This window comes from Schistocerca gregaria, chromosome X, assembly GCF_023897955.1.
Source record: "Schistocerca gregaria isolate iqSchGreg1 chromosome X, iqSchGreg1.2, whole genome shotgun sequence".
Classification (NCBI taxonomy): Eukaryota; Metazoa; Arthropoda; class Insecta; order Orthoptera; family Acrididae; genus Schistocerca; species Schistocerca gregaria.
In genome coordinates, this window is record NC_064931.1 from 66,054,674 (window position 1) to 66,078,691 (window position 24,018).

The 24,018-nt window shown below is 36.5% G+C and overlaps 1 protein-coding gene across 9 annotated transcripts in view; it reads left to right on the plus strand.

Annotated features, from left to right (window-relative positions):
* LOC126299623 (serine/arginine repetitive matrix protein 2-like) overlaps positions 1 to 24,018 on the plus strand; it is a 160,025-nt gene that overhangs the window by 117,532 nt on the left and 18,475 nt on the right. For 8 of the 9 annotated variants that reach the window (XM_049991665.1, XM_049991666.1, XM_049991668.1 and 5 more), the window contains 3 exons: positions 8,082 to 8,143; positions 8,239 to 8,328; positions 13,035 to 13,195. In XM_049991665.1, the coding sequence (XP_049847622.1) occupies positions 8,082 to 8,143; positions 8,239 to 8,328; positions 13,035 to 13,195 (313 nt within the window). The remainder of the gene's footprint in view (positions 1 to 8,081; positions 8,144 to 8,238; positions 8,329 to 13,034; positions 13,196 to 24,018) is intronic. The other variant, XM_049991669.1, reaches the window with a different exon arrangement.

Below are 24,018 nucleotides of genomic sequence, written 5' to 3' on the forward strand. Positions count from 1 at the left end.
CCAACTGTCATCACATTGTCATTTATGAATTCCTGTCAACAAATGTGTGTATTTCATCCTCTGTTAATACTCCTATCTAAAAACAAAACTGGCTATTGCTGAGGATGTCGTATTTACTAACAAGGGAATCTCTCCGTCTCTCTCACCCTCCCCCCTCAGATTTAGTGATAAGAGGGCCCAGTGGATAGCCCATCAAAAACTGGACAGCCCATCAAAAACTGGGCACACATTGAGCGTGAAAATGGGAAGAAGGTATGCTCAACTGTGAAAAAGAAGCAAAATAAAAACAAGGAATTCTTGAAGCTTAACAGGTGCCGTATAGAGGGAAGACAAACAGCTGTGTAATCGTGGTTAAGTGGTCATAGTGTTGGACTGTAAATTGGCGGAGCCATGTTCTGAACTCCTTCACACCATTTATTTTTATTTATATATTTATTTTTTCACATTATCATGAACTGTACATCTGGTCGTTGAAATATTTGTTCTCTTCTTGTAGTCTTAGCAGCTGTCATAGTATACATTGGCTGTAGTATATGAGTCACGTGATAAGAACATGTTACTGTAACAAGTGAATGTGATAAATGGTGAGAGCAGGTGAGATACCACATAGATGTCTCACAGGAATGAAAACAACAAATAAATGATTGTGAACTATGTTACGAAAGGGAATTCAAGAGTCAAAATTTCCAAAACAGAACGCAACTTCAAAAACATTAAAAAACATGTTTTGACAGAGCACAGAGAAACTGTGTGCTCGTGAAACTGTTGTGTTCATTTGTTGCAGCTTATGTGACAAATGTTTTCATCATTTCTTTGGGAGTGATCACATTCACATTCCTCTAAACTGGGCAAGGAGGTATGTCTCACTCTTACCAGGCATACAAATTAGGTGTGTCGGTGAGAGATCCCTATCATATGACACACGTACTGTCACTAATGCTGTGTATGACACACCAGACTTGTTTTCCAGTGCAGGATTCGATTGACTTGTCACCTTGTCATCAAACATTTGCAATTCCCATTTGAGAGCCACTTCCTTTCAGCTACTAATAGAGTAGTTGTGTATAATCAGCAGTCATTATGGGTCCCTTCCTTACACCTTGCTGTTGCAAATGTATATTACACCATGACACAGCCACAAATTTAAATACAGCAAACAGGGGGGCAGGGGGGGGGGGGGGGGGGAATTGGCTAAGGGAGGTTTGAACACAACTCGCCCACTTGGCAGTCCAACACCATGACCACATAACCACGACGCCATTGCTCTGTCAGGCTGCTCATTATTGCGCTTCTTGGCCTTGGACCACTCGCTGTTCCTATTTTGCTTTTTTTTCACAGTTCAGTATACCTTCTTCCTTTTTTCATGCTTGATCTCTGTTCAGTATTTGACGGACTGTCCACTGGGCCCTCTTACCACTAAATCTGAGGGGGGGTGTGATGCAGAGTTTCCCTTATAAGATGCTCAATGATTCCGCCTTGCATTTATTTCTCCAATACCTTAGAAAAAATAAGAGTACTGAAATTGGTTGATAGTTTGTAGCATCTGCCTGTTCTCACTTCTAATAAACTGGCTTTATAAGACCATATTTTAATTTGTCAGGGACTACTTCTTCCTCAAGTGACATTAAAATATGGCAGAGGACTGTACTTATTTCTCTGTAGCAGCAGAATTTTTGCTTTTTAAAGACAGTTATTTTTCTATTTCCTTCACTGTCATTTTCCAAAAATGCATCTCATCTCTTTTGCTAGTTCAAGTGTAAGTAAGAATTTTATAGCTTTATTTACTGAACCCAAGCACTCTGCTGGATTTGTAATAGTTATGAAGTAATAGTAGAAAATATTAGCCTCCATTTCAGGGTAATCTACTTTACTGTAACCATTTCTTAGACCAATCATTTCTTTTGCAGCTGAACTATTCCCTGCCTCATTTTTCACATATATCCATATTGTCTTCATTTTGTTATTAGATTTATCAGTTTCCTCTTTTAAGTACATCGTTTTGGGTTTTTGTATTTCATACCTTAATATCTTAAGAGTACACTTTATTGCCTCATAATTTCAGAATTGTGTTACAATCTAGCTGGTGCATACAATTGCCTTTTTGTTTTATATGAGATTTTAATGCCCAGAATAATCAATTGTGTAAGTTTATTGTTACAACTAACTGTTTTTCTTCAGAAAGACTTTTAGATTGATTAATAAATCCACCAAACTTTTGAGTTAACATCTGCTGCATTATATTCTTCAGACCAGTCAATTAGTTGTATTTTCTGTCTGTATGTCTCCATTGTCTCTTTGTTTATTAACCTCAATGTTTTCCAGACAGGTTTTGATTTTAAATTGAGACTGAACTGAAGGACAGTAAGAATTACAGTATCAAGATCTGATTGTCCATTTAAGACCTGACAAACTGTCAAGCTGTTGTGCCTAGACCTATCAACAAAAACAATATCAGTTAAAGGACTAGAATGGTCAGTCACCTTAGTGGGAACATCTACTTCATGCACTAAATATTAAGAACTCATCAATTACTCTGTTAGTTTCAGCCAAGAAAGTTACATTAAAGTCACCTAGTAATAGGATTGAGATTTTTTGTACAATTTTGACAAAACTACTTGAGATTCCATACAGGTGCCCTGTAAATTGATAATATGGCAACTAATGTATTATTTGTTGTCAGTTCTGTGCCACACAATTCAAAATATTGCTCAACACAAAAACTACTTAAGTCTAGGGCTCTAAATACTACATAATTTCTAGCATAACTTGCTACCCTGCCTTTCTCCATGAGTGGTCTGCAAAAATGAGATGTTAAACAGAATCTACCAATGCACAATATGTGAATTCCACTAGTGGCATGGTGTTCAGTGAAGCATAATATAACAGGTTGCTTTTCATATTCAGTATAATTTAGATTCATTACTAACTGATCTATTTTACTTTCTACTTTGTTGATTTGTTTAATGTTCAATTGTGGACTTCACCTGCTTGAACTAGTATTATCACTTAACTACTTCTCATTTGATGATAAAATCTACCAATAGCAAGAAGGGTTAGCTATGGGTGACAGCATCTCAAGACTCCTGGCTGACATATTAATCAACCAGTTAAAAAAAATAAATGTTTTGAAGGGAAAATTAAACTTGCTGAAAAAATTGTCTTTTACATAAGATCTGTGTATGAACCACTACTTATGTCTGATGACACAAAAGCTGAACTTGTTACATTATTCAGTTCACTCCACAATAAAATGAAGTTCACAGTTGAACCAAAAACAGAGCAATCCATAAATGTCTTAGACATCACAGCTGTTAATGAACAGCAAGAACATAATTTTTATATTTACAGGAGACCAACCTACACTGATATTACGATACACAAATCATCACACCATCCAAACACCCACACAAGTATGGTGCCTTTAGAAACATGTTGAACGTGATACCCAAAACATTAACACAAGAAACTGACACAATTAAAGCAATTGCAATAAATAATGGGGTATTCAGAAAAATCTATTGACACACTTTCCAAAAAATACAGGCCAACATCAGTAATAGAAGCACAGCAATAACAACTGCCACAACACGTATCTTCACACACCTGTTTAGATACAGTGTCACAAAAATATTGCCAACTTATTTAGAAAAACCAGTATAAAAATGTCCTCATCCAAAATCAACACAATTTGGACACCACTTATGTCATGCAGTAAACAGAAACACTCCTATAACAGAACACAGTGGAATATATAAATTACAATGTAACAGTTGCCCTGCATTTTATACAGACAAAACAGGAAAAACATTCCATACATGCTATGAAGAATCCAGTGATGCTTTTAGAGTTAACCAATTTGACAAAACCACAATAGGTAACCACATGCACCTTAACAGACACAGATGAAGTGAGATGCACAATAGCTAACTGTACTCCACACACAAAACCATGATCAAAAACTTGACCTGCTAGAACAATTCGAAATAATGTCACACAAGGAAAGATCTTCTGAAAACATGGTGAATGAACAGATGGAGTTTATCAGATACAGTTTCTTCAGTAATTAGAAGTTTATTTTTCCCTAAAGAAACAAATATTTTATAGTGCAGCCATTTGATAATGTACAGACACATTTGATATATTGACAAATGTTTGTTGTAAGAATAATATTTCTGTACAATTAATAATTTAATTGCTTTGCAGCTTTACATTTGAAGTGTGTATGTTTGTGTTTGTTTGTGTGTCTATGGACCTGCCAGCGCTTTTGTTTGGTAAGTTACATATATATAGGGAAACATTCCACGTGGGAAAAATATATCTAAAAACAAAGATGATGTGACTTACCAAACAAAAGCGCTGGCAGGTAGATAGACACACAAAATTCAAGCTTTTGCAACCAACGGTTGCTTCTTCAGGAAAGCGGGAAGGAGAGGGAAAGACAAAAGGATGTGGGTTTTAAGGGAGAGGGTGAGGAGTCATTCCAATATATTGATCTGCCAGCGCTTTTGTTTGGTAAGTCACATCATCTTTGTTACTGTGCTTCAAAAACATGTATCCACTACTGGAAACAGTAAGTTATTTTTTGATATGTTTTAGTTTTGTTAATTTATATTCACAATGTGCCAATTTGTAATATACTGTTGTAATCTTACCAGAACCAGAATTAACCTAAATCTGAAAAAAGTGGATAATTAAATTTTCATTGAGACATATGAAGCTCATCTTTATCCATGATTATGATAGAAGTGCAAGAAATGAATAAAAATTTGTGCCACGGCCAGGACTTGAACCCAGGTATCCTGCTTACGAGGCAGACGTGTTAGCCATTACACCATCATAGCAGTATAAGTAACACTGCTGCTTGGACTAGACTAGTCCATTGCCTTCCCTAGCATAAACCTCAATTCATGTCTTCAGTTTGTGTTCAGCTTCTGTCATTATCATACTGAAAAAAAAAAAATGATGTAGACTGTCGTAGCACCTGAAGGTGAGCCCCTAGGGTTCAAAATGGATCGTGTGCTGAAATAAAATTATGATTGTGACTGAAAGTGGTTGTTCTTTATTTTTCCTCTTCTAATAGTAATCAGGAGCACTTCCTTTGGTGTTTAGACAGAGATTTCCAGTTCAGTTGTGCAATGTGTAGCTGGAGTCAGCCCTGACAAATACTGCACAGCACATCTTTCTTGCAACACTCACTGTCAATGGAAAGTATTGGTCTGTTTCCCATTGCAAACAAAATTATTTTTGAAGCATTATTGTTTGTGTGTATTCAATAGAGCAGTTCCCAAGAAGTCTAGTGTGATATTTGTTTTATCAATAGATACTAACAGGGACAGTAAAACATGAACAACACCCAATTCTCCAGCAGCGACAGCACTGCCTAGGCCCAAGCCAACCACTACAGCCATGCAGCAGCACTGCTCAATCACTGCTGGAATATTGGTTATTCTCGACGGTTTACCATATCGATAACATGAATATTGCACTAAACTACGAGGGTCACTCTAAAAGAAATGCACACCATTTTTGTAAAAATACAGTTTTCATTTTGCATGTGTGAAGGTCTAACAGTGTGTAGATACATCCTTCCCACTTGTTTTTAAACTTAGTTCAACCTGTTCCTGTGAGTGGCACTGTCACAGTATGTCTTCAAGATGGCTGCTATACTTGACATTCGTCAGAAGCAATGTGCTGTCATAGAATTACTGTGCTGTGAAAACGAGACAGTGGAAACATCCACAAGAGGTTGAAAAATATTATGGAGATGCTGCTGCCGATCACAGTACAGTTAGTTGGTGGGCAAGCAGGTTACATGATGAAAGGGAGCACGGCAATATTGAAGATTGTCCTCACAGCGGCAGGCCTCATACTGCACACACTCCAGACAATGTGCAAAGAGTTAACGAATTGGTGACTGCTGACAGACGCATCGCAGTGAACGAATTGTCAAGCTGCGTTGGGATAGGGGAAGGAAGTGTTTGCAGAATACTGAAAGTGTTGGCGTTAAAAAAGGTTTGTGCCAGGTGAGTTCCCAGGATGTTGACAGTGGCTCACAAAGAAACAAGAAAAATGGTATGCAGCGAACTTTTGGAATAGTACGAGAATGGTGGAGATGAATTTCTTGGAAGAATTGTAACAGGTGATGAAACATGGCTCCATCATTTTTCACCAGAGACGAAGAGGCAATCAATGGAGAGGCATCTTCTGCTGCAAAAGTTATGGCTACGGTGTTTTTTGATTCCAAAGGACTCTTGCTTGTGGACATCATGCCAAGTGGAACCACCATAAATTCTGATGCTTATGTGATGACACTGAAAAAACTTCAAGCTCAACTGAGTCGTGTTCAACCACATCGGAAAAAGCAGCATGTTTTGCTGTTGCATGACAATGCACTGCCACATGTCAGTCAAAAAACCATGGAAGTGATCACAAAACTTTGATGGCCAACACTGAAACACCCGCCTTACAGTCCTGACGTGGCTCCATGTGACTATCATCTCTTTGGAAAATCGAAAGAATCTCTTCGTGGAACAAGGTTTGAAGATGATGACTCCCTTGTGCATGCTGCCAAACAGTGGCTCCAACAAGTTGGTCCAGAATTTTACTGTTCACGTATTCAGGTGCTGGTTCCAAGATGGCATAAGGCAGTTGAGAGGGATGGAAATTATGTGGAGAAATGAAAATATTGTTCCTAAAGGATGTATCTACACACTGTAAAACTTTCAATATGTAGAACAAAAGATGGATTTTAAAGAAAATAGTGTGCGTTTCTTTTGGAGTGACCCTCGTAATTTGGGATGCCTTATTGAATGAGCACATAAAATTTCAGTTTAAAAATCATATCGTTTGTAACGAGAAACAAACTGACACTTTCCGTCAACACTGAGTGTCGTGTAAAAGACATGTTGAGCAGTATTTTCTGGGCTCACTCCAGCTACCCATTGAAAAAAAAAGGAATTAAAAACATCTCAAAACACCAGAGAAAATGCACCTGATGACTCTTAGGAGAGATTCCCAGTATATATTTCTCCCACAGCAGGAAGTACTTCGACACAGAACTGCACTCTTGCTTAAACAGTTGGCACCTGTTAATATTTATTGCAATGCAACTGAGATGGAAAAGTAAAGACATATCAAGGTTTATTTTTGTTTTGCCTTTAAATCCATTATAATTATGTAGAGGCAGCTAACAAGTAGCTGAATGCACATCTTGATGTTTTCATGAGAGACTAACTGATCCATTAAATTTCAGGAGTGCATCCACATGAATTCTTCTTCTTCTAGTATTTTGGTCATATACCTTTTGTCCAGATTAGAACTAAGTAATCGTACTGTAATTTTAAACCACATATATACAAGTGCCAGAGACAGTGATTGGCAAAGAGTATGCATAAATTGAATCTGTGGCTACATGGTTGATCCATGCAGGAATATCAGTGCATCATTAGTAGCTGCACTACAGCAACATATTTACAACTCTATTAAAGAAAATGACAGATTCCATGATTAGTCCAGGGTGAAACAGCTGCCTATGTTAATTAGATTCTTTGTCAAATGAAGTTGAAATTCATTTGGTGAAGAGTTTAATTAGCTATCCTCACTTGGACAAATCGTGGAATCCAGCACTTTCCATAATAAACTGTTTCAACAGTGCAGCTAATATTGGTACATTGATATCCCCTCATGGATCGGCCGCATAACAACAGTTTCAATTTATGCGTGCTCTTTGCCACTGACCAACATGTGTGCTGCTCGTGTACCTGTGGTTTAAAACAACTGAACAAGTACTGAAGATTCAATCTGTTGGCTCACTCTGAAGAAATAATAATAATAATAATAATAATAATAGAGTTCATGCACTCCAAAAATTTAGTGGAATGGGTAAGGTGGGTGACAGTCTGTTTTTAATTAATATCTGTAAGGAACTTGTAAAACTTATCATCGAAGCATCATTGAGAAATATAAGTGAAACTTTTATAACAAAATTATTTGTCTTGATATAGTGTTGGGGATAGTGATAGATTGAACTTACTATATTTTAAGGTGGTATCACAATCATGCATGTTTTGTTTAAATTTTAGCAAAACTGCCAAGAAAGAGGCCAGTGAACGCAAATCATGTGACAGAGAGCTGCAGAAAAGAGGTAAGAAACTCAGCGTGTAACAATTTCTTTTTTCATAAAGAAAAACAGATAAAGAATACATGGTGTTTGTCTAATAAATGTCTTCTTACCAAAAGACAAAACAGATGGACGAAGAGTTATGGTTCTGAAGTCACCCCCTTCTGAAGATCAGGATGTTGTGAGCCTCAGTGTCACCATACCAAAGGGTAATCAATTTTATTATGCCAACAGTATTTAGATTATCCCATAGTATTCCTAAGTGAGCTGCTAGCTTCCTTACTGCTAGACAGTATGTTACATATTGATATTATTATTGTAGAATTTTAAAGGGAAGTAACGAACATTGGGTACCATTTTGATTCAGTGTGCATATACAGATGTCTGCTAGTTTCCTTGCTTTCATTTTCCATTTACATTATTTTTGTCAGAATTTATCTTGCAGCAATCAGTTTTTCCTATTTAGTTTGAGAAATCTACCTGTTGGTGTGTTACTGATATCACATTACACATGTTACCATTACGCCCTTCATCTCCCTCAACTTAGTCAAATGAAAAGTTCGTTCAATACGTGAGGATTAAAGATATTAATGGGGAGTTCTGGAATGTAAATAATGAAAATAGTAAAAGTTGTAATTCACTGTATAGCTGAAGAGTTGAGCGGTCAATATAACACGGCTTTGGGATGATGTTCTCCTTCAGAGCTAACTACATTACATACCTGTACTTTATTCATAATTACTTTATAACTGACTTTTACTAAGGAAGTACTGGTGTGAAGCACTTGCGGGGCCATGGCACACATTTGGATGATCCCCAAGAGACCTTTAGCCACAGCAACTACCTGTGGTTGCCAAATTTTCACTCCTATCACTACAACACACCCCACTTGCATTACTCAAATGCTTCATTTTCAGGCTGCTTGCTGTCTTGTGTGATTTTGATTATTTTCATTTCTTACAGCTGTAGGAGTTGTTATTTCGTGCTCCTGTTGTTTGTCATGTGACGGTAACATATTAATTACAAATCTAGCAATCTCTTTCTAATAATGAAACAAAAAAATATGCCAAATTAGCTCTTGCAAGCGGTGCATCATGCATAATCTTTAATCCAAATTATTTCATGTTACAGATCATTCACAGAATTATGGTGTGGAGGGATTGAAAATATGATTTTTTTCATGAGATTTTGTTTGCATAATGTGTTCACCTATCTTCAATAACCAAAATAAAATTGCATATCAGAAATTTAGTAATTTCATCAGCAATATAAGAATACATTTTTATAAATTTTACATGTTTCATCTTAAAAATTTATTGTCATAAATGAAATGTAATTGGAAATGTAGTGCACCTCTTCAAGAACAAATTAATGCATGTTCCATCTTTGTACATTAAATAATTTGCCAACTTGGCCAAGTTGAATGAAATGTAAGATTACACATTTGTTCTGTACTGGATGTGGCAAATCTGTTCCATAACTTCACACGTGCCTGCCTGAGTGTCCGTTCCAAACACACACACACACACACACACACACACACACACACACACACACACACACACACACACACACACTTGGAGTACATTAAAAGATAGCAAAATTTTCAGTTTCGTTTCTGCATGGATCAGCCACTCAGTGCCTGAGTTATTTGGTGAGTTATTAGCTTTACTTGTTTCGTTATTTATGAAGGTTAGAATTGTTGTTGGGGTTTGGTATATATTTCAGTTACATGATGTGACACTTGGTAACTATTTATATGTAGTTGATAAACATGTTTAATGTTCATTATCTCTAGAAAATGGACATTTACTACAATATTCAGGGTTGCCCAAGAGTTTGCAACCTAAATGCAGAACTTGACGGTCTGACCTGCAACCAACATATGAATATGTTGAAGAGCATTACAGAGGAAAGAAAAGAACGTACAGTTCTAGGGCAAGAAAAAAGCATTTAGAGACAAATGACTCAAAGTGAGCATTGCTTATGTGTAAGAGAAACCAGTCTGTGATAGATTATGTCTGATCTTTGTTACAAAGTACACAATGGTCTGATATACAATCAGTGATTGTGCTACTGTGGCGGAGGGACACATGATTTGGATTGTTGAGCTGCCGTTAAAAATGGCTTCTCAATGGCATGCTCTACCATTGGGTATAAAATGTAGCCTTTGGCACCAGTTTGGTGAAAACCTGTGGAAAAATTGCTGCAGAGTTGGTATACAATGACTGGATTCACAGGTGACCCTGCCTCCTACAGGGTAGGATATACCTGTGACAGGAGTATTTGGTGGGTGCATGTAACTGGTCTTCGACTTAGATCTTTCACACAGATGTAAGCATGTGGTAAGGGTTTGGATGTAAGAATGGCATAAGAAGAGACAAGAATGTCTTGTAGGTTGGAGGGTCAGAGGTATTCTACTGTGAAAGATGTAGAAAATGTTTTGGGGAGTAAAATTCTTTATTTCAGGGTAAGATGAAAGGTAGTGTGCAGCTTAAGTTGGAATATTGGGTGTGTGGGAAGAGAGTGTGCAGGATATATAACAGTGGACCAGGTTTAATGGTGATGACTTTCCCTTAGGGCTTTGGCAGTTAATTTATTTTTCTCTTCAGTTATGAATCTAGTGTATGTATTTCAGCAGTAGTAGTTTGACTGGGCAATGTTGCCATGCATGTGTTTGTGTGTGTATTGTATAGTTAGCTGTGTAGGAGAAAATCATCCAAAAGCTTAGGAAAGTTTACACCTTTGTTTATGTGCCCATTGATCTCTCAGTGCCTCAATACACAGTGTTTTGTTACGTTTTATCCTTCCATATTTTTTATTTCACCAAGGACTTTCCATTACCAAGTGCAACTTGCTCTGCATCATAAACACATTAGTTTGATTCCTTGCATTTTTATGTGACCTTAATTAAATTATTTTTGAAACTCCAAAGTCTCGCAGACATGTAGCACAAGCGCTTGTCGAAATGTGTGTTTCCCCCCCCCCCCCCCCCCCCCCCCCCCCAGTTATCATGAATGTTTCACCATTCAGGTGAGTTGGTGCCACTTTTGGGTATTGTAAGAAACCAGTAGCTACATTCATTTTATTGTATATTTGTTCAGTTACAGTGTGTTTCTTTAGTGCAATGCACAGAAAAGCTTTATTTTTAAAATGCATCTGTTTAGTGCTTAACATAGTGTTTCATTTTCTTCTGCGTACTTCTGGTGTGTAGGTTGACATGAAATTCTAAATTTTGTTAGCACTATAGTTTGCTGTTTAAAGTAGGTTGTGTGCTGCAAATAGTGATCTGGTGAATGATCTTGACACTTGTTCAAATTCTCATGCCTGGCATATGTTTTAACGAAGTTCCAGTAGGTTTTATTATTTTCTGAATACTTTTAAATCCATTATAGCAACATGTAAGAAAGAAAATGTCTGTTGGTCGAAGATGAATAACAGGGTGCAAAAGTTGTGTAAAATGAAATTCTTAATTTTATGTTGAATTATAAGGCCTATTTGTTTTTGAAAATTATCAGTTAACAGTCTGCTGTATGTTTCTGGAAGGTATTAAATTTTTGTAACTGTATGGCTCTAGGGATAGAAAACCTGTGACCCAATGGCTACATCATTCAAACTCAGGAGGATGACAGTTCAAACCTGCGTCTGGCCATCTAGATTTAGGTTTTCCGTGATTTCTCTAAATTGCTCAAGGCAAATGCCAGGATGATTCCTTTGAAAGGACATGGCCAGCTTCCTTCTCCTCCTTCCCTAATCTGGGCTTGTATTCCATCTCTAATGAGATGTTAAACACTAATCTCCTCCTCATCCTCTCTTGGGAAAAGTTGTATAATTGCTTGCAAATCAGGATCTAGTGGCCCTGATAGTCTGTGCCTACCACGTTTGGGAGGAAGACGGTTCAATCCCGTGTCAGGTCATCGTGATTTAGGTTTTCTGTGATTTCCCTAAATTGCTCCTGGCAAATGCTAGGACGGTTCTTTTCGAAAGGTATGGCCGACTTCCTCCCCTAATCCAATGAGACCGATGACCTCACTGTCTGATCTCCTCCCCCAAACCAACCAACCAACGTACCACGTTTGTAGCAGTGTCTGAACTTCTCTGACTTTCAGTCAGTCATAGTGTGTATTCTGTGGATGCACTATTACATACCTCATGCTACTCACACAGCCACTTTTTTTTGCGATGGGTTTATTTTGACAGTCCTTTATCCTCCTTTTCACTTCCTTCTCTTGCCAAGTTTCTTATTGTTCTTTCCTGTCTTACAGCAGCACCTCACACAAAATGTCACTTGTATTTTTGCATTAGTGCAAATCCATCTTAGGGATTGCTCCTTCCCTGTTTGTGTTCTCTAGTTGACATTTATCTCTGTCCAAACTAGCATGGGTTCATACCTCACTCTCCCTCGGCTTCCTCCTCCTGCCCTACCTCTCATTCATATCCCCCCCACACACACACACACACTAAGAGAAGAGGTGATGTATATGGTCTTGTTTAATATTTATCCCATACTTATTACTTCAGTTGCAAGTGTTTCCATTTATTTCATGTCTGTCTTGCTCCCCACCACACTACCATTTCACACATATATATTTGTACATATGTATTCTTTAATCTCCCATAGAAAAAAACTGACACCAGATTTTAAGAAATATTTTAAATGATATTAACAGTAGTTTTTACGTTGTTTAGAAATGTGTGTGTGGGGCTTTAAATAAAAAAAAACTTTAAGAATAGATTGGAATGACCTAATGTAATTAGGAGGTGGTGATGGTGATGATGATGATGATGATAATGATAATGATAATGTAGGGTAAAGATACCTGAATATTTCTACATTTATTTGTGAATGACAAGCTGTGGAATCTTATTTTCTTAAGCACATAATATGAACTTACAAAGCATCCTTTGTTTACAGATAAAAAGGATAAAAACTCTCCATCAAAAGTACCTGTTCACTTACGCCTTGGCCTTCCTAGTAGTAGCTGGGACACACAGAATTCCCATTCAAGACGAAGAGGTTATCGTAAGGTGAAGCTTAAACGCAGTGTGATTGTTTCATCTGAGAAAGGTCATAAGGTAAAGTTTTTCAGTATACAACGGAGCAGTTGCCTATATGAGTATGGTTACAATTATTTTTCATCACCTGCTGCATAATTGTAAACTGATTCATTGAACTATTCACAGCTACATTTTTTACTCTGTTTTGTTGATAATATTGCGCATTCCACTTGTTGAACATTTAAGTTTTTTGAATTTAGATGTGTATCACTTAATTAATTCCTGTGCAGTAGCCTGCCAGAGCTGTAAAAATGTTCATCTTAAATGCAATCATCATTATGAGATACATTGAACCAAAGTGCAGCAGGAGATTTAATTTTTCTTGTATGTCTGTTGTTTCATAAAGAAAATGCTCAATTTAAAAGTGTACATAGGACATGTTTGCTGTCCTTGATTGGACTGTAAAAGAATCTTCTTTGAAATGCTTCACACATTCAGATTAAAATGAGATTGTAATTTGATTTCGTGTGAAGCAGGTCTTAATGAGCTGCTCATGTTGCATTTGCCCTATATATTTTATCATGAATTTTTTAATGTGCTAGTACATTTGAGAACTGAGTGCTGAATATTTTTATTCTCCATGACATTACCTGATCAGTCACATTGTTTTCTTAACATAATCTGAATTCACTGTTGGGGATGCATTTGGTTGCTTAATAGTAATAAATTTATGACTAGATTGTCGAGTTCAGCTACAGAAAAGATAGTACCAACAGTGACATTAAACAGTAGCTTCTGTATCCTTACGATGCAAGGACTGAGCATATATGCAAATATTGAACATTTGCTCCAGTGACTGCTCGGCTCAAGCTTCATTGTTCGAAAAGTGCTTTAGGATTCTGATGAGAAAAATGTTGTTCAGGTATATTATTAATATTGAATTAATTTCAGATATGAATTATACAAAAGGTTTCTTCATATATTATCATTGATGTAGCATAAATCCAGCATTGCTTTGACCAAGGTGCTAACAGCAAAAATTTGAGAAATTGAGCCCTACTATTATTAATACTTTTAATGAAAGAACAATGATGGAGAATGTAAGCTGAAGTTGCTATTGAGAAATGCTTGCATGTAAAATGGGTTACTGCACAGAACCACTTGGAAATAGTAGTAGTAGTAGTAGTAGTAATAATAATAATAATAATAACAATAATGAGATAATCCATACAGTTTAACTCAATAACTGCATAATTTTTGTCTTTCTGAATGTTGAATGAGTCTGAGAGTGAGAGTTGAATGCTTATGTGTGGACATGCATAGCATGAATTAAGGTTACTTAGTTATACAGTCTGTGGATAGAGGTTAAAATAAATTTAGGTAATTTGTCTTTCAGATCATACATTGTTGCCTCATGCATTGATTGGATAGCATGCACTATTGTTGCTTAGTTATGCAGAGTGTGGATAAAAGTTAAAATAAATTTAGAAAATTTGTCTTTCAGATCATACATTGTTTCCTCATGCATTGATTTACATAGATAACAATATGACTACATTTGACTCAGCAAACAAAATTAAATTGATATACTCTGATGCAGAGATTAGTTTTTCCATTCAGATTGGTGCTGAGTGTCATACTTCAAAAAACATAAGTCCAACTTGATTATTTTTTCTCTCTTTGTTACATAAATAAAGGGATGTACATACATTTTTAAGTTACAATTAGTTGGCAGATATGTGGAAGCTACAAAATGTTTTTTTTTTTTTTTTTTTTTTTTTTTTTTTTTTTTTTTTTTTTTTTGTTTTGCCTCAAATACAACATGTTACCTGCTAAGTTTCAGAAGAAAACTCTTTTCAAATAAGTTTCTTCTTTGTACTGATGTTGAGACTGAGTAGAGTAAATCATACAAGACAATGTTCTTAGTCTGTGTTCTAGTCATTGTAAATTGTTATTTTAATTTTACTCTTTTTTTCCTTGTTATTTCATTGTTCTTTGTCACAAAAGTACAGCAGTTACATAAGCAAGAAATGTCAGTCTGCCACAGTATGTATAAAAACAAACACATACAAGCATTCCATTAAAAAAAGAAGTTAAAAGTTGTCACAACACTATGAATGTGGAAATGTTTTATCGATTGTTAACTTATATATTTTTATCAAATTGTTTAAAAAATTAGAAGTATTCTCTTCATGGTAAAAAAATTATGTTGAAAATGCATGTATTTATTAGTAAGAATAAGGAATACGCATTTCTCAACCTGTTTCAGACCAAAGGATTTGTAAATTTTAAACAGTGTTATAGCTCCATAAAATGTGAACTGAGAAACCACAAATGACAGCTTTGTCATGACTAACAAATTTAAAGCAAGTCAATTTTTGTTTTACTTGCATCTCCATATCCTACCATCCCATTCATTTCTTCTGTATTCTATTATTTTAAAATTTCCATTCAGTTACTTTTTCTAAATTATGCACTTTGCCGCAGTATATACTCACAGTAGTCCTTTTTCAATATTATAAATATTATAACTTATTTGTAGATTATCTTCATCTTGGAAGGGATGTCTGTTGCAAATTCTCCAGACACTCTGTAGCTTATGTAGTAGCTACTTTCTGTCCCTGTTGTAGTCATCCGACCACTAAGTTCTAAGTCTCGTATAATATTTCATAAGAGCCTGTATTTGATCTATTAGACCTCCTTAATTTATGCAGAGACCTGTTACTTTCAGATGTGAGTAGTTGTCACTTTGTTCTTTACGTTTCCAGCGCATCAGTAGTTTCTAGCTGATGAGTGAAATATTAGGAAAACAAAATTGCAGTAATTTTTGATGGGTGAGCATGTAGCACTTTTGGGTCTGTAAACTGGATACAGTTCGAATCAATCAAATTCCACTATAAATAAGATTCCATGAAAAGTATTGCCTATACCAGGATGGCTTTGCTGATAGTGATATTCAGGTGAAAAAAAGTAAGTGAGCAGATATAGGTTACGCTAGCATTATATATTTCAGCGGTATAGTAATCCATCCAGAGTTATGAAATGGAAGAATATTTGTAGTGTAGATAGAGTTAAAGATTTAATTAAAGTACCCAAATGGTTGGGTGTTTCTGGATTGCAGATTTCTCGATAACATGACAGTGTATTGTTGCATCTGCAATCTCTGAGAGCAAATAGGGGCTTAAATGCAATAAGAGAAAGTTTCCATTGGGTGAATTTCTGAAAATTTAACAATTTACATGGCATTTGGCTCAGATGTGCAAAGGTTTCCATTGAGCTGTTAGAGGTAAAAATATCATGAAGTGTAGATTTCCGTATGCATTGAGGTGACTGTGGTAAGTGTGACCATTGATGACCTCATTCATTTCATCAGAATATGTCTATTTTATTCATTAAATGTATGTTGAATTGCGTCTGAAGCAGTCGTCTGCTTCGTGCCAGTAACAGGTATTTTCTTTGGAAAGGATACAGAGTTCTTCAAAAAATGGAAGAATATCAGTTCTCTGTGGAGAAGCATTTTGCGTATAGTTGTAGAAAAGACCTTGTCTTACTGTTTTTGTACCATCTACCAAAATTTTGATGTAGGTCACAAACAATAGCCCATTTAAAGGTAACTTTATTGTATCTGTTTAGTGTTTTAGTAGGTGAACATTTCTGCAGTATTATAAAAATTTTGCCACATTGCATTCAAGGATTTACAAATTAAATCATAACAGTTCACTATAACATGCAAAGTTCCACACAACAGTGACATAAATTTTAAAAAATGAAAGAAGTGGAAAACATCAAGGTAGATTCTTCTTTACAGCCTTAATTCAAAGATAAATTGTTTTTTATTTCCTCTCGTTTTCTACAGTTTAAAATTTTTTTCATTCCCAAAATAACCCTGTATTGATTCCATAAACATTGCTGCTATTTTTCCCATTCTTTCAATTCTTTATGTTTGTTACATTCTCATTCCTTAAGGATTGTTTGTTATCAAGAGATTTTCTTCATATAACTTAAGCTTATTATGCATGGTTTATTTTTATTGATGTGAATAAAGTGTGTATAGTTCCAGTGAGTGCAAGGTTGTATACAGTGTTCTTGATAGGGAAATATAGTGATGTATGGATAAAATATAGCGATGTATGGATACACAGCTAGCTGAAAGGGGTGTTCGGCTAATCAGCCAAAATTTCAGTGGGTATGTCTGCATGTTCAGGGGTAATATGAATATTATGCTTTACACATCAAATCACAAAGCTGTAAATAACAATTATGTCACTGACAACACAGAAAGTGAATGGCATGTTGTGAATTTGAAGCTTTGAAAATGAGCTTGTGTTTAAATAAGCCATAGTACCCATTCTTTTTGTATTTTAAATACTGAAATTGTTGTAACTCTCATAAACTAATATTATAGAGGCATTATAAAATGCAGATTTTTGTTGCATAATTTGTTACCACTGTTATGCTCTTTTTTGTTAGAGAGCTGTGAGATATTTTTAAATTAGTGCAATGTACTGCATAGTAAATTTTTTTTTTCATATACATATATTGTAAAAACAGATGTCCAAGGAAACATAACTTTGTACAACCAATAACATTCTTCAAATAGATGTTTAGGTAACGATACCTCTTTTGTGAACATGCTGTTCAACACAGTTGTGCACTGCTAGCTTTGGAGTTTGTAGTGTACTGCTATAACAAAATATAATTGTATTTCTGTACATTGCTTTCAGCTGTCAGTAATGTTTTGATATTTGTGAATATCGGCTCTTAAATTATCAGCAATTTTTTGTACGGTAAAGGTACTTTATTTTACACTCAAATGCTGAATATGTAACAAAAAAACCCTTACAAAATTTGTTCACTTTGCTGTATGTGACATATGCCTGACACTTTTAAGTGTGAAGTATTCGTAAACTACATGTGACATTGCCAGAGGGATGTTAATTGTTGTTGGCATGTTCCTGCTGCACATCATTTTATAAAGTTTCTGATTTTGTTATATAGTGTAATCTGTGGCATAAAACACAAATGTGTTTTTTTGTACATATTTGTACACAAAAAATGTCCCTCATACTGCAGTGTCCATAATATTAGGAAGCTGCCTCATACACTGATGGAATGATACAATTCTGGACTTCTGTGTGGTGGTACATGGATTTATTTTGTTGCTTTGTTGCTACAAGATTTCTCTGCCTACCATTCCAACCAACAGCAAATACTAATTAGTTCCTCTTTGAAGGTTACTGAAAATAATTCCCACAAATGTGCTGTGTCACTGTAGTGCACACTATAGATTGATAGTATGAAACTATATCTCCTTTTATGTGAACCTTATTCTCTAAATGCTAATTTTTGTTGTAAAGAGAATGAAACATAGAACAACTGTATTTGAAGTTTTGAAAAGGGCATTTTCTTTCTAAATATAAGCTCCACACTACAGTTAATAATGGTTTCATGCTGCATATCTGTCTTTGAATAATTTGATTCAGCCTTTTTTTTCTTACTTATTGGTATGTGTATTATGTGAACATTTGCAAATCTTATTGTAGAGGACTTGTTGATTGTTCATTAGCTTCTGTAGAAAGCCACTCCCTATTGCAGACAATTATACATGACTGTCCTTGTATATCTGGTTTTAATTGTTTTCCTATCTGTTTTATGCCAGACAGTACAGACTATTATCATTGAAATTTGTGACACATTTAACATAACCTGTTAGTAAATTTTGGGAACATTATGGAAATTTTCCTGGGTGCAGGAAGTGAAAATGTTTGGAAATATTTTTTTTAGAATTAATGAGATTTGACAGAATGTGTTTGCTGCAATGAGAGAATTCATAAATATGCTGCTTGGCTGTAATTGACCAACTCAATGCGAAGCTGTTATAGAATTACTGAAATGTTTAATTTGGAACCACTGGAAGACAGACTCTACTCTTCTCGTGAAAATTTGTTTGTTAGATGTGGGAATCACTACTCATAATTGCTTGTAAATTAATTTTACTGTCAGCCTATTACCAGGATTAGAGGAGTTATTTATTATTCTATCCATAGTGGATAAAAGGTTATGTTGTAGAAAAAGTTGTGGCTAGTAGTAGTAACGAATTCTCTTTGCTATGCATTGTAAAGTGGCACATAGATTATCTATATATGGAGACAGTGGAAAATGGGAATTTGTTAGGTAACTGTTGTAGCACCTTTTTATTTGTGTGTGTGTGTGTGTGTGTGTGTGTGTGTGTGTGTGTGTAAGATCACTTAAAAAAAGGGGGGGGGGGGGGGGGTTATATTCAGTGGACAGACGTCAACACAGTACTTAAAGAGGCATAGAAGGCTTTAGATAGGTGGGAAATGCTTATGTGCATGTTTCTTATATGCAAATGTTCTGTTATGAGAACTGGTTTCTGTGACATTGCATTTAGGACTGGTTCTTCTTGTCCTGTGAAGTTTCCTGGCCACAGCATATTTACTGTGTTGAAGTAATGATAAATGCATACACAAAACAGACATTTTGACTTTATTAGTTGGTTTCTTCTGAATGTATTGGTTTCATCTATTGTTCAGTACACATCCTTCTTATCTCATTGTCAAACTTTTTTCATTCCCTCAGATTACATGAACTTCCTCATAGTTGAAAAGTTAAAAGCAGTGTTTTCGTAAATTTTAACATTTGTATCTTCTTCATTATATATATTAATCTCTGCGCAAGTGTCATTTCTTTTGCTCTTGGTAGTAAATCTTACACATCGTTAATAATATAGTTGTTGATGACACAATGACTGTTCCTCTTTGCATTTGTTTGTGAGTAGAGAGAGGAGAAGGGTGCAAAATTGGTTTTTTGACTTCCAGCCATCATTTCTGCTGTTTCAGATGTTATTTTGAAGTAGTGCAAATAAATATACTTACTGATCTTGGTGACCGTTTTCTGGATTTTATGAAACATATACAGACTTATTTTCAAAAAGTAGTATAGGTTACATTCCAACTTTTGTGATCGCGTCACTCAGAACAAACTCATTTTGCTTTATTTCAAAGCATCTTCAGTGGTTGCTGTAACAATTTTATTTTTCTTACAAATCTTTTTGACAGGATTGAAAACAGTTACCATGCTTTGCATTACTACTACTAAACAGTATTAAACTGCAATGATTATTCATGCATATGAGCCTTATTCCTGACCCAGTGAAGCTCCAGCAACATTTTTCTTATTATTTTTAGTATTGGTAGACATAATCTTATGATTATGCATCTTTATTCTGTATTCGTTTTATTCTGTGACATGGCCAATGTTTGGCCCTCAAAATAATTTAATTTTTGTTTTGAACTGACTATGCGAATGTAGACGAGATGTGTCTCAAATTCAAAGATATAGTAGCAACAGCAATTGAGATATTCATACCTCATAAATTGGTAAGAGATGGAACGGATCCCCCGTGGTACACAAAAAAGGTCCGAATGCTGTTGCAGAGGCAATGGAAAAAGCATGCGAAGTTCAGAAGAACGCGAAATCCCGAAGATGGGCTAAAATTTACAGACGCGCAAAATTTGGCACTTACTTCAATGCGAGATGCCTTTAATAGGTTCCACAACGAAAAATTGTCTCGAAATTTGGTAGAAAATCCGAAGAAATTCTGGTCATATGTAAAGTACACAAGCGGCAAGACGTAGTCAATACCTTTGCTGCGCAGTGCCGATGGTACTGTTATCGACGACTGTGCCGCTAAAGCGGAGTTATTGAACGCAGTTTTCCGAAATTCCTTCACCAGGGAAGACGAATGGAATATTCCAGAATTTGAAACACGAACATCTGCTAGCATGAGTTTCTTAGAAGTAGATACCTTAGGGGTTGCAAAGCAACTCAAATCGCTTGACACGGGCAAGTCTTCAGGTCCAGATTGTATACCGATTAGGTTCCTTTCAGATTACGCTGATACTATAGCTCCCTACTTAGCACTCATATACAACCGCTCGCTCACCGATAGATCTGTACCTACAGATTGGAAAATTGCACAGGTCGCACCAGTGTTCAAGAAGGGTAGTAGGAGTAATCCATTTAACTACAGACCTATATCATTGACGTCGGTTTGCAGTAGGGTTTTGGAGCGTATACTGTATTCAAACATTATGAATCACTTCTAAGGGAACGATCTATTGACACGTAATCAGCATGGCTTCAGAAAACATCGCTCTTGTGCAACGCAGCTAGCTCTTTATTCGCACGAAGTAATGGCCGCTATCGACAGGGGATCTCAAGTTGATTCCGTATTTCTAGATTTCCGGAAAGCTTTTGACACCGTTCCTCACAAGCGACTTCTAATCAAGCTGCGGAGCTATGGGGTATCGTCTCAGTTGTGCGACTGGATTCGTGATTTCCTGTCAGAAAGGTCACAGTTTGTAGTAATAGACGGCAAATCATCGAGTAAAACTGAAGTGATACCAGGTGTTCCCCATGGAAGCGTCCTGGGACCTCTGCTGTTCCTGATCTATATAAATGACCTGGGTGACAATCTGAGCAGTTCTTTTAGATTGTTAGCAGATGATGCTGTAATTTACCGTCTAGTAAGGTCATCCGAAGACCAGTATCAGTTGCAAAGCGATTTAGACAAGATTGCTGTATGGTGTGTCAGGTGGCAGTTGATGCTAAATAACGAAAAGTGTGACATGATCCACATGAGTTCCAAAAGAAAACCATTGCAATTCGATTACTCGATAAATAGTACAATTCTCAAGGCTGTCAATTCAACTAAGTACCTGGGTGTTAAAATTACGAACAACTTCAGTTGGAAGGACCACATAGATAATATTGTCGGGAAGGCGAGCCAAAGGTTGCGTTTCATTGGCAGGACACTTAGATGATGCAACAAGTCCACTAAAGAGACTGCTTACACTACACTCGTTTGTCCTCTGTTAGAATATTGCTGCGCGGTGTGGGATCCTTACCAGGTGGGATTGACGGAGGACATCGAAAGGGTGCAAAAAAGGGCAGCTTGTTTTGTATTATCACGTTATAGGGGAGAGAGTGTGGCAGATATGATGCACGAGTTGGGATGGAAGTCATTACAGCATAGACGTTTTTCGTCGCGGCGAGACCTTTTTACGAAATTTCAGTCACCAACTTTCTCTTCCGAATGAGAAAATATTTTGTTGGGCCCAACCTACATAGGTGGGAATGATCATCAAAATAAAATACGAGAAATCAGAACTCGAACAGAAAGGTTTAGGTGTTCGTTTTTCCCGCTCGCTGTTCGGGAATGGAATAGTAGAGAGATAATATGATTGTGGTTCGATGAACCCTCTGCCAAGCACTTAGATGTGAATTACAGAGTAGTCATGTAGATGTAGAAGATATCATTATTGACATTGAAACCTAAGTAAACTAAAAAAATTTTACCTTGCAACTGAAGGCTGAATTTCTTATTATCTGAACAATTTACGGTTGCTGAAGCACTGCATTAAGTTAAAGATTTGTCTTCAGTAACCTCAAATGATTCATGTTGCGTAGCTATAGTCCAATCGTGTGCATAGCCAAACTTCCTAGATTTTGTGTTTGGGATGTCAGAAGTATAAAGATTGAAGAACAATGGAGCAAAGACTGGGCCTTATGGTAGCCCATTGTTGAGAATTTTGGTAGAGCTCATTTGTTCTCCAGTAATCACTTGAAAACCTCTCCCAGCAAGCATGTTATCGACAAGTCTGATGATATTTCTGCATGGGATTATTTGTATGAGTTTGTACAGCAGGCCTTGTCTCCAGACCGTGTCATAGGCTTCATCCCAGGTCTATGGATGCAAATGATGCTTTTTTTGCTTTTTCTCGTAGCCTGCCTCTATGTGTGTTGTCAGGGAAAGTACTTGATCATTGCAGCTTCTATGAGGTTGAAATCCTGATTGTTCGTCTGGAATTAATTCCAGTAATTTTGGGCTCAGTCTGTTATACAGGAGTCTCTTGAGCAGCTTGTACATGACACTGAGCAATGCGATTGGCCTGTAAATCTTCGGCTGATCGCTTTGTTTTCCTGGTTTAAGCAGTGTAATGATCTTTGAGTTCTTCATTTTCTGTGGTATGTTCCCTGTTGCCATTATATTTGAGTAAAATTGTGCAAGCCATTTTTTGGCGCATTTCCCACAGTGTAGAAGGAATTCTGGGTGTATTCCATCCAATCCAGATGCCTTTCCTGTCTTGACACTCTTCAGTGTTTCTCTGACTTCATTGGTGGTAAATTTGAAGGAATACTGGTCCAAAGGTGTGCTGTTTTTCTTAAGAACGCTAAGCTCACAGTGTACAATTCTTGTGTGTTTTTTGTCCTTTGGCGCTCTAGATGTTGCCTGTATGTGAGCTGAAATCCTATTTGCAGAAATATCTGGTGAGTTATAATGTAGTTTGTTAACTCCACCTAGTTTTTGGAGGAGACACCAGGTCTGCCTACTAGATGTCTGGAAATCAAACTACTAAACGGTTTCAATCCATTTCTCTCGCCATGCATTGTGTAGGCTGTGCAACAGGTCATCTGCAATCTCAGGGTCTCCACTCTCAAGAAATCTCTGATACTTATTTTCACACTCTTTGTACCATCTTGGTGCATATCATTTATGGAACCCCCTCGGGACAGCAGCTTTCGCTGCACTTTTAACTGCACCTATGAGTCTGTCCTAAATACTAGCTGTTGGGTGAATCCATCCAAAGCACTTATCCAATTTTTCCATGTAGATATCCCTCTTTGCCTTTCTGAAATTCCACCTTGGGCATTGTACGGTTGTTATAAGTGGGATGTTGATTCCAACTTCAATCAAGACTGGGCGGTGTTGACTAGGAGGGAAGTCTATTAATACACATCTTGTAGTTCTTAGTGGTGTATGGATGTTGCCAGTTGTCACAGAGCATAAGTCTGGATTATATTCCTTTCTCCAAGCT